Source organism: Phoxinus phoxinus (genome assembly GCF_949152265.1).
Source record: "Phoxinus phoxinus genome assembly, chromosome: 10".
Taxonomy (NCBI): Eukaryota; Metazoa; Chordata; class Actinopteri; order Cypriniformes; family Leuciscidae; genus Phoxinus; species Phoxinus phoxinus.
Genome location: NC_136885.1, coordinates 10,804,793 through 10,818,264, shown reverse-complemented (window position 1 = coordinate 10,818,264; position 13,472 = coordinate 10,804,793). Strand labels below are relative to the sequence as shown.

General features: G+C 36.3%; 1 protein-coding gene across 6 annotated transcripts in view; it reads right to left on the bottom strand.

Annotated features, from left to right (window-relative positions):
• The window catches only part of adcy2a (adenylate cyclase 2a), a 126,030-nt gene that overhangs the window by 54,363 nt on the left and 58,195 nt on the right, over positions 1–13,472 (bottom strand). For all 6 annotated transcript variants that reach the window (XM_079625828.1, XM_079625829.1, XM_079625831.1 and 3 more), the window contains one exon: positions 5,941–6,102. In XM_079625828.1, the coding sequence (XP_079481954.1) occupies positions 5,941–6,102 (162 nt within the window). The remainder of the gene's footprint in view (positions 1–5,940; positions 6,103–13,472) is intronic.

The window sequence follows — 13,472 nt, the reverse complement described above, 5'->3', positions numbered from 1 at the left end:
GAGTTATGAAAGATTGAGTGAGAGGGATTTGTTCACTTCACACAAAAAGATATTGGAATGAGATGCTAACTGTAGTAGTGTTTTGTCCACTGTCTATAATAGACTAATTTAGAGATCACTTTTTTTTCTTCTTTTTTTTACCGACTCCCGAAAACTTTGATCGGTTAACGTTGATACGGTCAACCATCGGTCAAACGGTCATCGGTTAACATCTCTATGTAGAAGTAGGCATTGATCTTCTTCAGAGGTGGTCTTTCATCGCTTTTTTTTTCATCATTTTATAACGTCATAATGAGACAATATGTGAAACGAGTCGTTTTGACAGCTTCGTTTCAATAAAAGCGTTTCAATATGTCAAAAGGTCAAGGAAAATTAGATTTCTCAATTCATGACCCCTTTTACTGCACTGCAGTGTACCTGATGAAGCAATATTGGTGTGTTCGTTTGTTGTAAGAGTTGTTACATTTTTACAGTTATTGTTCAACTCAATTATGGAATTGATTTAAAATACACTTGGCTCGCAAATATGAGAAGGTCCCCACATATCACTGTTCCTTATTGCAGTAAGAGTTTGTGTTTCCGTGTGTAAGTTAAAGGAAGAGAAAACGGAGAGGGTCAAAGAATTATGTGCAATTAAATTAAATAGGCATTCTGTAGTATCCATTCAGTTAGAATTGCATCAACTCATTCGTCATTTGGATTGTATTGCTTTCCATCAAACACCCATTTAAACCTGGGGCTCTACCATCCTAATTACACACTAAAGTGCATAAGTTGTTATTTGCTGAGTGCCCTATGGGGAAACGCTAAACCACAATGAAATTTAACCATGCTTTTCAGCCAGTGACACCAAGATCAGATCCAATCAACTCACCCTGAGCATCACTGAGACAGAACACTATCACAGCTCTGTAACACAATACAGACACAACTCTCATTCACATTCAGCACCTCGAGGCATCAGACAAAATAATAGGTTTCAAAAAAATATCAGATTTGGAAAAGGTTGAGAGGAAACCAAGAGAGGTATTCAGGCATTCTTTCTGTGATTCGGAGCTTGTAAAGCTGGATAGATTGAACATTTCCAGCATCATAACATTAGTCTAGCAGACTTTCAGCTATGTGAATTTTGAATATGCAATTAGCAATGAGACACATAAACCAGGGGCCCACCTAGCTGCTTCTCATAATAGTTTGAAACGACAAGAAAAGCTAATTTTGTATTATTCTGTATCAAAATAATCATGGTGAATACAGACAGTGTGTCTAGCAGCACAAAATAACAGGACATGCTGGGCAGTTTAGTCATAGTTTTGACTCACTTTTAGAGTCAAATTTTCAACAACAACGTGCCGTGTTAGACATAAGAATCATTCATAGCATTGATATGAATCATTGACTTTTGTGTTAAAACATTTGCATGGATGGAAAAAATACCGGAGACTGCAATGACAACAGACACCCGAATCGACAAGCGCTTGAGTGAGGGGGTTATGAGATAACCACTGTTGGGTAAGTTACAGTAGAAAAGTAATAAGTTATAGTTACTAGTACACAAAAAGTATTACAAAAGTATTCTTGTAACATTATTACAAAAGTAACTATTAAGTTTCTTTTTTTATTTTCTAGGTTTAAATATGTGAAATAACTTGGATACCCCAAATATTAAACATGTTAAATTAATGAAATGGACACTAAATAGAACACATTATTATTATAAAACATTGTAGACTAATCTACACTATTTTAATGTTGCTGTGGGACAATGTGAGAGACACCTATTAACTTAAATATTAAAATATTATCAATAGTGGAACAACTAAACACAAAAGATGGTTTAAAACTTTTAATATGTATTGCTTAGACCACAACTAGCCAACAAATAAGTCTAAAAATAAATGATGCATCTTAAGAAATGTACCAAAAATAAATAAATAGTAATACAAAATATACATACATACACTCTTTGTAGTGCAAATTAAAATGATAAAACTCACACACCTTTACAACTGGTAGAAATACTGTATAGCCTACTTGAAGAGTTTGCTTCCTCACAAAAGTTTAACAAAAAGTGCTCTCAATACAATACTGAACAATGTAACAACATAAATAATAAAATATAATATTTTTGGGGTTTTATTTTTATAACCTACAGAGAGAACGTCATCATCAGAGGTTATTTAAGCCAAATTCTAGTCGTGTTTTCCGCACGTGTTCACAACCGGTCAAACAGAGATGCTTTCTGTGAACGTTCCCTGCAGGTTATTTTGGAGTTTTATTGTATAACCTTGTAAACTAATTAAAATGTTGAGGATTATACCAATAGACTACAGAGATTATCCTAATGCTGAAATTAGTAATTTAATGCTCATTACTGCTAAAAGTAGTGGAATTACAGTAACGCGTTACTCCCAACACTGGAGATAACCCTTGCCCCTCATAACTTTTAAACTTTAGTTTAAAAGCATACAAATAAAATGTTATCAGTCATCACTTCTACAGAATTATAGTGCACACACTGGACCAAGTTTAAACTTTCTAGACTGCATGTGTCGACCGCTTGCATTCTCTCACGCTGTCAAATGGGGTATACTTTGAAAGAATAAACGTTCGACTGCTAGCGTATGCATAAAAAAACGAAGTATACTTTTGGCTTTATGTTGTTCCAAACCTATGTATCTTTATTGGTTACTTGAATCCCAAAAGGAAAAGTTTTGAAGATATTCTCACTACTCTTTCATACAATGAAAGTGGGGCTGTCAAGCTTCAAAAATTACAAAAAGCAAACACACAAAATAACATAAAAACATCTTAAATTAGTCCATGTGGCCTGTGTGCTAATGTTAAATAGCTTTGAGCACAGATTTCATGAATCATGCTGAAATTAGAGTATGCATAGAATAGAAGTCCACCCTACTTCACCAAAGTGCTCTCATGAATTATGAAAGAGATTTCATAATCGAAACTGTAAACTGAAACCATTATCGAAATACCAAATAATCGAAACATAATATCTATAAACTGACTGTTTATATGCCCTAAACATTCATTTTGTGCAGTTTGGGCTCCAAGTGTTCCACTGAATTTAAATATTTAGTGCCCAATATATACACTGCCGTTGAAAAGTTTGAGATCGGAAAGATTTTTTTTGTTTTTAAAAGAAGTCTCTTATGCTCTCCAAGGCTGCATTTATATGATAAAAAAAAACATTAATGATCCTGTGGTGACCTCAAAAGATCTGCAAATCAACACACTTCCCCCCACGCAAGACATAAAGGGCCTTGTGTCAAAGAACAATGCTAAGAGATGTGTTCCTGCATTTAATTAATAATCCAACTATCCCGTATGTGATATATTTACATTATATGCATGTCTCTATATGTTATAATTTAGTTATGTTAGGGTCATTTTAAATGCTTATATCCAGATGAGACTGTACCACTCCTTTATGTCCTTTACTCCTTAAAATGTTCCTCTCGTTATGCCTTAATTAACGATGTATGTAAGATTTTCACCATACTTTGGGGTGAAATTGTATCAATTCTGAGACAATCATAAACTTAAATAGGAAATTAGGCTGTAAAAGGAGACAAAGAAAAAATTTGTCCGGCAAAGCTGGCGCTTCCATGTTTATGTGCGAATTTGTCCTTAAAATACACTTAAAATAGAATATCAATGCTCATTTTTCCTTTCTTAAAGATCAGAAACTCCTGAAGAAAAACTCGCTTTCAAGTTAACCTTGTTTAACACGACATGATCTCTGGAAGAAACTAAGCTTCAGCTCACGAATGCACAGAGAATCTCCGCACACACACATCCATCCTTACTCAGCACAACAACAACAAAATCAATGCAAGTATTCATTTTATCAACCATTAGAGGCATTTTAAGCTTATATGCCCCTATTAAGGTGATGTGATCCTTTGCTGGCTCTCAAAGGTTTGTACATTTTTCCATTCTCCAATCTTCTCTCTTCTTCTTTCTCTACTTTTGTTATTCTATATATTTTGCTTCTCACAGATCAAGTCACTTTAACGTTTGATTTTGCTACATGCTTTTTATACTGTTTAGTACTATATAGAAAAAGAAAGTACAGTCGGTTCGGTGGATGAACAGATCAATCTATTTGAAATTAAAATGATTCTTCTAAAATTAATTCTGAGGCTGATCTAGCCTATATACACTACCTGTCAAAAGTTTGGGATCTCTAAGATTTTTTATGTTTTTAAAAGAAGTCTCCTCTGCTCACCAAAGCTGCGTTTATTTGATTTAAAAAAACAGTAATATTGTGAAATATTATTACAATTTAAAACATTATTGTATATGTGAATATACAGTAAAGTGTGTGTGTGTGTATATATATATATATATATATATATATATATATATATATATATATATATATATATATATATATATATATATATATATATACTGTATATAGTTGTGTTCTTCCCCAAATATGCCAAGTGTAGCCTGTGTAATCTAAGACTGCACTGAATGTAGAAATGGACACAGGAAATGGAAAATTCATTGGCTTTTTATAATTACATTAAGGGTTTCTGTTCATATAAATTTTGACCTTTTACAGAAATTGGCTTATATGGAAAGGTCACATTTGCTTGTTTACGTGTTTATTTGAAGATAGAAGCAAGTTAGCTTTCTGGATTTTCATAGCAAGCAATCCGATTGAAAATGAAATCAGAGACCATGTGCAATGCAATTCACGACAAGGAAAATAGAAGAGATTGAAACAAAATGAATAATGGCAAACGACTTAGGTAAAATCTAATGACTTTGATTTATAGAATATGAAAATGCCTAAATAAGGAACATAATACCAAGGGAAGGTCAGTCTCATCTAATATTTACAGCTAGTTATATTTAGTCTCGGGTGAACAGATGTCCCCGTCTTCTGGGGACACACAATGTTTTGGATGGCCTTCCTCAGATGGAGCTGTCCTCAGAAATGTCCCCATTTTTTACTGTGTTCCTACAGTGAAATAATATCTAATGCAATTTATATTTCATGTGCCATTTTAAATGAATTATTTTAAGTTCCACAGAAAAGCTTTAAAATAACATAATTAGATCAGCATTACCTTTGTGTCTAAAGTACACCGAAGCTCATGTTTGTTTATGAAACTGTAAGAATACTAAGAAAAGGAAAGAAAATAATATATTTGTTGTAAAAGAAATGCGCCACAATTGCTCAAATGTAATAGAATAAAGAGATTAAGAACTTACAGTCTCGTTTTCTCTTTATTGCATTAAACCATGCTAAAAAAGATTTCATATTATTTTTAGATGATGCACATTAGCCTATTATCAATTTTATTTATTCTTTATATGTAGTAACTGTATTAATATTAAGTATTAAGGCATTGTTTTTGAACACATGCTGACATTATTGTCAGCTGAGAAGCATTAGTTTGAGGGGAACAAGTTGCACGTGTGTGTTGATAACTAAATGTAATCATGCCACAATATGATGCACCATAGTTCATCACAGCACTACATCATCATGGTCAAAATACAACAACAACAAAAATGTCCTTTTTAAACCCTTGGATAATAATTGGATAATAGCCTTGAGTAATACATTTACCACTGAACTAGAAATTCTCCCATGGTCCTGTTTGGATCTGGTCACCTTAACTGATACCACCAGAATAATTAGCATGAATTATATCAATGAATATCCATCATATTATCAACACACCGAGAGCTTTTCAAAAGTAACTTATTACAATAAGCACCCAAACAACAAAATACATCTCTGGCTTAATAAGCATTTGTAATTGTTCCCACAGACACATGCACAATCACAAGCACTTGGCAATGGTTTCAACCGACAAGGCAAACTTAGGCAGTTGGCGCACAGGGTAAAGCTCACAGCTTTTGGCACGCACATAGCAAGACAGACGGGAGAGCACTGACCTGCCACACCAGGGGCTCCACATGGTCGACTGTAGAGGAGAGGCAGACACTGAGGACAACAGTGTGAGAGGACGCGGTGATCACGCTGGCTATGATGGCATCCCTCATGGAGAAGGGAAGCATGGTGTATACAACAAAGATGATGAACAAGAAGAAAGACACCTGGAATCAGAGTAAACCGAACAAGAGACAGTAAAACATTATGATAATTTTGGTTATGTCAGGTATTAATAAAATACACATCTAAGCAAAAACATGTTGAACTGTGCTCCCAGTTTTGTCAGTTTGGGACAGGTAACTTGTTATTTTATTTTAATGCTGTAATTTTATTTCTAAATGGGCAAGTTCCATATCGGTTGGCCAAAATAATGGTTTGAAGGTGTGTTTTGTTTTGTGCCAAATTTGGCTGAAAAACCTTTGTGACAACTTACCTCATTTAGCATGAAAACATGACCCACTACAGTATGTTAATGTGTAATCATTGATATGTATCTTTTTCCTGCATGGGCAATTAAAAATGGAAACGTTTGAAGTAATTTTGTTGTAGCCAAGAATTAGGTATACATGTGCCTATAGAGAAATTGATGTTAAAAATATGAACCTACCCTGGAGTATTAACATTCACTGGAGTAAAAAGTCTGACAAATCGTCTCACCTATAATTGTGCTTGTTGATTGTGTGTTGTGCAGTGTGAGTCAGTGGAACATTATAAGTCCCTTACTCTTAATCTTGTGGGTGACAAGTTGTCAAGACTGATGATTGATATGTTGTTTAGAGTTTCATTGTGTTGGTTTAACTATACTTATATTATGTAATTCTGTTTATACAAAGCCTCCAATGACACCTGCATACTCAAAAATACAAAGTTCTGTCATGGCGCAGACTGATAGGTCCTTAACTCAATCTACTTGCAATCACATTATTCTCTATAGGGCACAGCTGATTGGTTCCTGCTGTATCAGAAGCCAATGATCTCATTGCTCAACCTTCAAATACTTAGGGCCAGATTTGCGAAGAGCTTGCCCTAGCGAAAAATTATTTTGGTGTTAAAAAACATCTCAGGTTATGCATGTAACAATGGTTTCCTGAGAAGGGGAACGAGACACTGCACCCCCTAGAGGACACTTTGGTTCAGACCGGTGTCTGAAGTTCATGTGGAAACACGGTAATGAACTTGACATTGGCTGGCGACAGCCTATGACGTATCATTGGAGCGACTGCAATTACCGTATATACCCGAAAAATAGGCTGAAAAATGGGGGGTCGTCTTATATTCGCGATATAGACAAAATCACGGGGGGAAAGGGAGAAAGAACAATGGAATTGTTCAGAGAGAGAGGTATGCACGTGTGCTGGAAAAGAGAGAAAGAATTATCAGTGCAATTTTCAAATAAAATTATTTTCTGTTGAAAACCAGATTTTTTCCAAAAAAATCTCTTTTTGTCCCAAAAATAAGTCTGGAAAATGGGGGGGGTCGTCTTATATTCAGGTTTGTCTTATATTCGGGTATATACGGTATAAAAGGGTACCTGTAGAACACGTCATCAACTTCCTCGTCTGAAGGAGACGCGCACAGGAATACCTGAAGCATGGCAAGGGGACGCAGAGTCTCGTTCCCCTTCTCAGGGAACCATGGTTACATGCATAACCTGAGATGTTCCCTTTCGAATGGGAACTCTAACTGCATCCGCTAGAGGACACTTTGGGGAACGAGTACCCACTCCGCCATGCTGAAGGGATGAATGCCCTATCAGCTGACAAAGCCCAAGACTCTAAAACGTCCCGATCTTTGAGGTACACATCAGCGACTGTCATAACTAATTCTCTACGGCCAAAGTCCGAGCTGCATACCATACCTGCGCCCTTCCTCCCTTCCCTGCAGGACTGAATTTTAAAAAAAGAACTCCGCACACAGGCAGAGCTCGAGCAGCTTGGCATTCCTGAGAACACCTTTAAGGGAATGAGTTCTGAGAGCCTTCTAACAACATTACAGAGGGAAAGCCACAATGTACCACTGCATAACCGATTATAAGAAGTACTTACTTCAACGTTTGCGTTGCCGTTGTGTAACACATTTACAAGTGATGAATAGTTTACACTTTAGATTAGGGGATGCAGAAAGTGTTGTAAATTATTTATTCATGCGTTTACACATCATTGTGTTGAACACTGTTACTTACCTGTTACAAATGATCTGTACATGTATTCAAGGCATTTACAACACTTTCTGCACCCTCTAATTGCTACATATATACAAAAAAAAAAAAACATAATTTATTAAACATTTTAGAAACGCATATTCATGTTTTTATCAGTGGTGGGCCGTCAGGGCCAGCAAGGCCTTCTCTGCTGGCCTAAACACTATCAGAATCACTGACTTGCACTTTAATTAGGGCCCAAGCCCTGAAAGGGCGCAGAGCCCTATTGTTCTTCTAAGGGTTTTTTGTTATTCTTCTTTATAATAAATTTTTTTTCAAGGTTTTTGCCACTTTTGGGGGCCTTAACGTGCTCAAAAACTCTTGAAACTTTGCACACTGGTCAGAACCCGCGGCCATTAGAGCCAGACTGAAGCTGGTACCCGGGCGTGGCAGGGGGGCTCGACAGCGCCCCCTGGAACGGGGTCCGAAAACTTGGTCCATAAATCAAACACGCTTGCATGAAATAATATGAAACTCGGTACACTTATAGATCTCATCGGTTCATATATCCTTCATGCTCTGACTTTTTACCCCAGCCCAACAGGAAGTCGGCTATTTGGCGTAGTTTAAAAAACACATGCAATGGAATTTAAAATACTCCTCCTAGACGATTCAAACAATCACCACGAAACTCGGTGTGCATGAAGTCAAGACATTGAGGATGAAAAGTTGCGAGGGGATTTTTGATATCTCGAACGGTTTGGCCGTGGTGAGGAAACTAATTTATGGCGAATATTGGAAACAGGAAGTGTGTTATAACATCCTCATACATTAACTGATCTTGATGAAACTTCAGCAGTGTGTTCGCTGTAAGAGGCCGATCACATGGATGTGACTATTGTGAGTCAACGTTATAGCGCCACCAACTGGCAGAAGGAAGTGTGTCACTTTCAAAATGCTTTGAAATCACCCTCTTATTTTTACCCGATTTGCTTCAAACTTCATCTGTATAATGTAAACACACGACAGATGTAGACCTGTGAAAGGATTATTGATATCTTTAATACTGTCGCCATGGCAACGCTTTAAACTTTTATATTCTTTTTGGATGCATTTGAGGCTCTTAACATGCTTCAAATTGCATGAAACTCAACATGCATTTGACATTTATTGTCTAATAGACATGTGCGAAGTTTCAGAAACGGGCGTGGTAAGGGGCTCAGTAGCGCCACCTTTAGTCAAAAATGGGGTATTAGTTTTACCTACAGTAACCAAACTCGGTACGTATATTCTTCTCTTCGATCCGGACAACTTTCTAATTTACAGTCATTAGCTCCGACCAACAGGAAGTCAGATATTTTGGTTTGAATGTGTACTGTTTGGAGCATTTTCCCTCTGCCCCTCTGCGTCTCTGTGTGTGTGTGTGTGAGAGAGGAGGGGGGCTAGTTTAGTTTAACCCTTTCTCTGCTGTGTACAAAATCTCTGGCACTTTTGAGGGCCTTAACATGCTCGAAAACTCTTGAAATTTTGCACACAGGTCAGAACCCATCAGGGCCAGGCTGAAGCTGGTACCCGGGCGTGGCAGGGGGGCTCGACAGCGCCCCCTGGAATGGGATTCGAACACTTGTCCGTATATCAAACACGCTTGCATGAATTAATATGAAACTCGGTACACATATAGATTTAATCGGGCCGAACAACTTTCCCTGGGTCAAGTTTTACGCCAGCCCAACAGGAAGTCGGCTATTACGGGTTGATTGGAGAACGCTTGCTCTCGCATTTGAAACACTTCTCCTAGAGATTTCATCCGATGACCACGAAACTCGGTCAGCATGAAGTCAAGACATGGAGGATGATAAATTGCCAGGGGATTTTTGATATCTCGAACGGTTTGGCCGTGGCGAGGAAACAAATTTATGATTAAAAAAGGATGCATAAAGTGTGTTATAACTTAGTTATAGTTTAACCTACAGTAACCAAACTCGGTACGTATATTCTTCTCTTCGATCCGGACAACTTTCTAATTTACAGTCATTAGCTCCGACCAACAGGAAGTCAGATATTGTGGTTTGAATGTGTATTTTCTCTCTCTCTGTCTCTCTGCCATTCTCTGTGTGTGTGTGTGTCTGTCTGTGTGGGGAGGGGAGGGGAGGTGAGGGGAGGGGAGGGGGGATGTGTGTGTGTGTGTGTGATTTTGGTTGGGTGACAGTTGTAGGTTACAGTTTGACAAGAGTTTATAGTTTAACAAAAGCACAATGTTGTGTTCTGTATGAACAAAATGACGGAGTATGTTTTTATGTCTCCATTGTTCGATCGAGCCTCTCTCACACACACACACACACACACACACAAACACAAACACAAACACACACACACACACACACACACACACACACACACACACAGCATTCCAGCATTGCAATCTTGACATCGCAGAATGTTCATTATAGCCTTAATAAAATATAATAATAAAATAGTCAACCTTACATATAAAAATTACACTGCTCTGTTTAAATAGTCATTTGTACAGTTTGTGCCGTTCATAGTAAGCACCGCTCCACTGTGATGTTTCCAAGCACATTTTTGCGCATTTGAAGAGGATAATTTTTCTATATTGGAACGTGAGTGTACAAAGTGTACAAAGTACAAAGCCTATAAAAAGAATAGTTTAGCATCCAAAAATGTTAATAATATATATTATTATTATTATATATAATAATATATATGTTAAAAATAGGGGGAAAAAAGAATTTACATAATATATATATATATATATATTTTTTTTTTTTATTATTTATTTTTTTTTTATATATATATATATATATATATATATATATATATATATATATATATATATATATATATATATATATATATATAATTAAAGCTGCAAGCAGCGATGGAGGGCCCAAGCCGGTGGCACCGCCACCCGGTGCCTTTAGTGGAACTAAAGGCACCAGGGTGGCGGTGCCACCGGCTTGGGCCCGCAATCGCTGCTTGCAGCTTTAATATATATTTTTTTTATTAATGAGTATTAAATTATTGTTTAATTAAATTATTAACTTGGTTGCACTGCTTCCATTAGTGTATTTTTTTAAGCTCTTTTATCCAATCAAAATTCAGCCATGTGTTGCCAGGGTCAAATATATCTGCCTCGAGGCCTTCAGAATCGATAGTGCGGGTGCCTGTAGCTTAAAATGAATGGCAGAGCTTGTCAGGGACAGACTGGACTTTCAGCACATTAGCCTCGATGGCGATAGAAGGACTGAAACGCACAGACAACCTGTACAACCAATTAATTTAAGTCTTTTTGAGGAAAGAAATGGTGGATGGATTTTGTGTAAAAAATAATCAGTAGTTTTGGAGAGTATAATGCATTTTTGGCCCCCATTTTTGTCCGTGCTGAATATGATTTTCTTCCTAATTTTTCTTGTAAATGTATGATCGAAACAACTTTTTTTTTCAAACATTAATATATTGTAACCATTGAAGGACAAGACAGGGGAGGATCCGTTTCTGAATTTATAATCGGAACACAAGTATACACTAACACAAGCCGAACTCACTCTCTCGTTTCTCTCTACCCGGCCTTTCCCGAACTCCCCGCATTATCCCTAAAACTGCCAGTGCAAAATAAAAACAGGAATTTCACAACAATTATAGAGAGAATGTGCGTGCGCTGCTACACTATTAAAAGTTATTCAGGTTGGACATCACTGAAGACCTAGGTATGAAATGCACGGCCCGCCACTGTGTTTTATAAATGGTTAGTTAATCATTAACTAATCAATTGTAAATTACTTATAACTGAATCTACAAAACATACATACAATAATTAACATATCAAGTGTCAACCAGTCTCTCCTCCTCTCCACTCCGACTTCACCAAACCGGAACTGGACAAATACTCTGATTCATTCTGACTTCTGACCTGTAATGCTCCTGAATCATAATCATACACTGTTCACTCATTGGCCAGAGGAGAACTGGCCCCCGACTGAGCCTGGGTTCTCCCAAGGTTTTTTTCTCCATTCTGTCACCTGATGGAGTTTTGAATCCTTGCCGCTGTTGCCTTACCTTCTGGCTTGCTTAGTTGGGGACATTTAATATTCAACAATATTATAGATCTGCCTTAAAGGTGGACGATGATGAAATTGTTTTTTGTATTATTTTCATGTTATCACTGTGAAGCTGCTTTGATACAATCTGTATTGTAAAAAGCGCTATATAAATAAAGGTGACTTGACTTGACTTGACTATCACTTATTAATCATTTATGAATGCATAGTGATGTTTCGTAAACAATTAGTTAATCATTTACTAATCACTTGTACTGTAAATGACTTGTAATGGAATTTACAAAACATACATAAAATGTCAGTATATCACTTGCTAATCATTTATGAATGTTTTGTAAATTATTAGATCATTATTAACTAATCACTTATAAATGACTTACAACTGAACGTTATTATAAAGCGTTACCAAGATTGGTATTTTTCCACTCAAAAAATTCTAAATAATGCCCATCTTTGCTCCTTGTCCATTGTCACATGTGAGCACTCTACATGTAATAGAGTTACACTCAAGGGACACTGCAGTTCACAAAAGTGAATTATTTGTATGTGCTTTAAAGCCTTGCCGTTTAACAATTTAATTCTCTTGCTGATGCGCTGTTCTAACATTATTCTAACATTAAGTTATCTTTCAAGACGTATTGCACTAATACGGTCAAATACACACAAGGTTTACATAAACACAGTTGGTTATGTCTAAAGTGAAAGCAAACATTTGAGAGAAAATTGGGTTTGTGTCATTATATGTGTGTATTTTAGATGCGTGCCGGATTTAAAGTGACAATAGCCTCATAGTAAACATGCTGCCGCTTGTCCTTAAAGGGATAGTTTGCCCAAAAATTACAATTCTGTCATTATTTACTCTCTCGTCTAATGTTGTTCCAAACCTTTATTCATTTCCTTCTTGTGCTGAACATAAAAGAAGGTAATTTGAAGAATGTGGCTATCCAAACAGTTGCTGGTCCCCAGTGGGGTCCCAAATATTTCAAAATAACAGATATAAATAATAAAATAATTTTCAAACGAAAAAAATTACTTAATTGGGTTTAACAACTTGAGAGAGTAAATGATGACAATTTTCATTGTTGGGAAAACTATCCCTTTAATGTTAATAAAACAATAAAACAAAATCACTGCTCTTGACTGTGAACTTTAACAGTAGCTTTAAAAAGAATACATTTATAATTTACACAGTGAAGTCTATGTAGTGTTTTATTTTGTATCTTTGTTTATTTAATTTATTTATTGAATGCTATTGTTAAATACACCAACTGTAGCTGGAAAAAAATAAAGAACAATTTATTTCATTTGTATATAT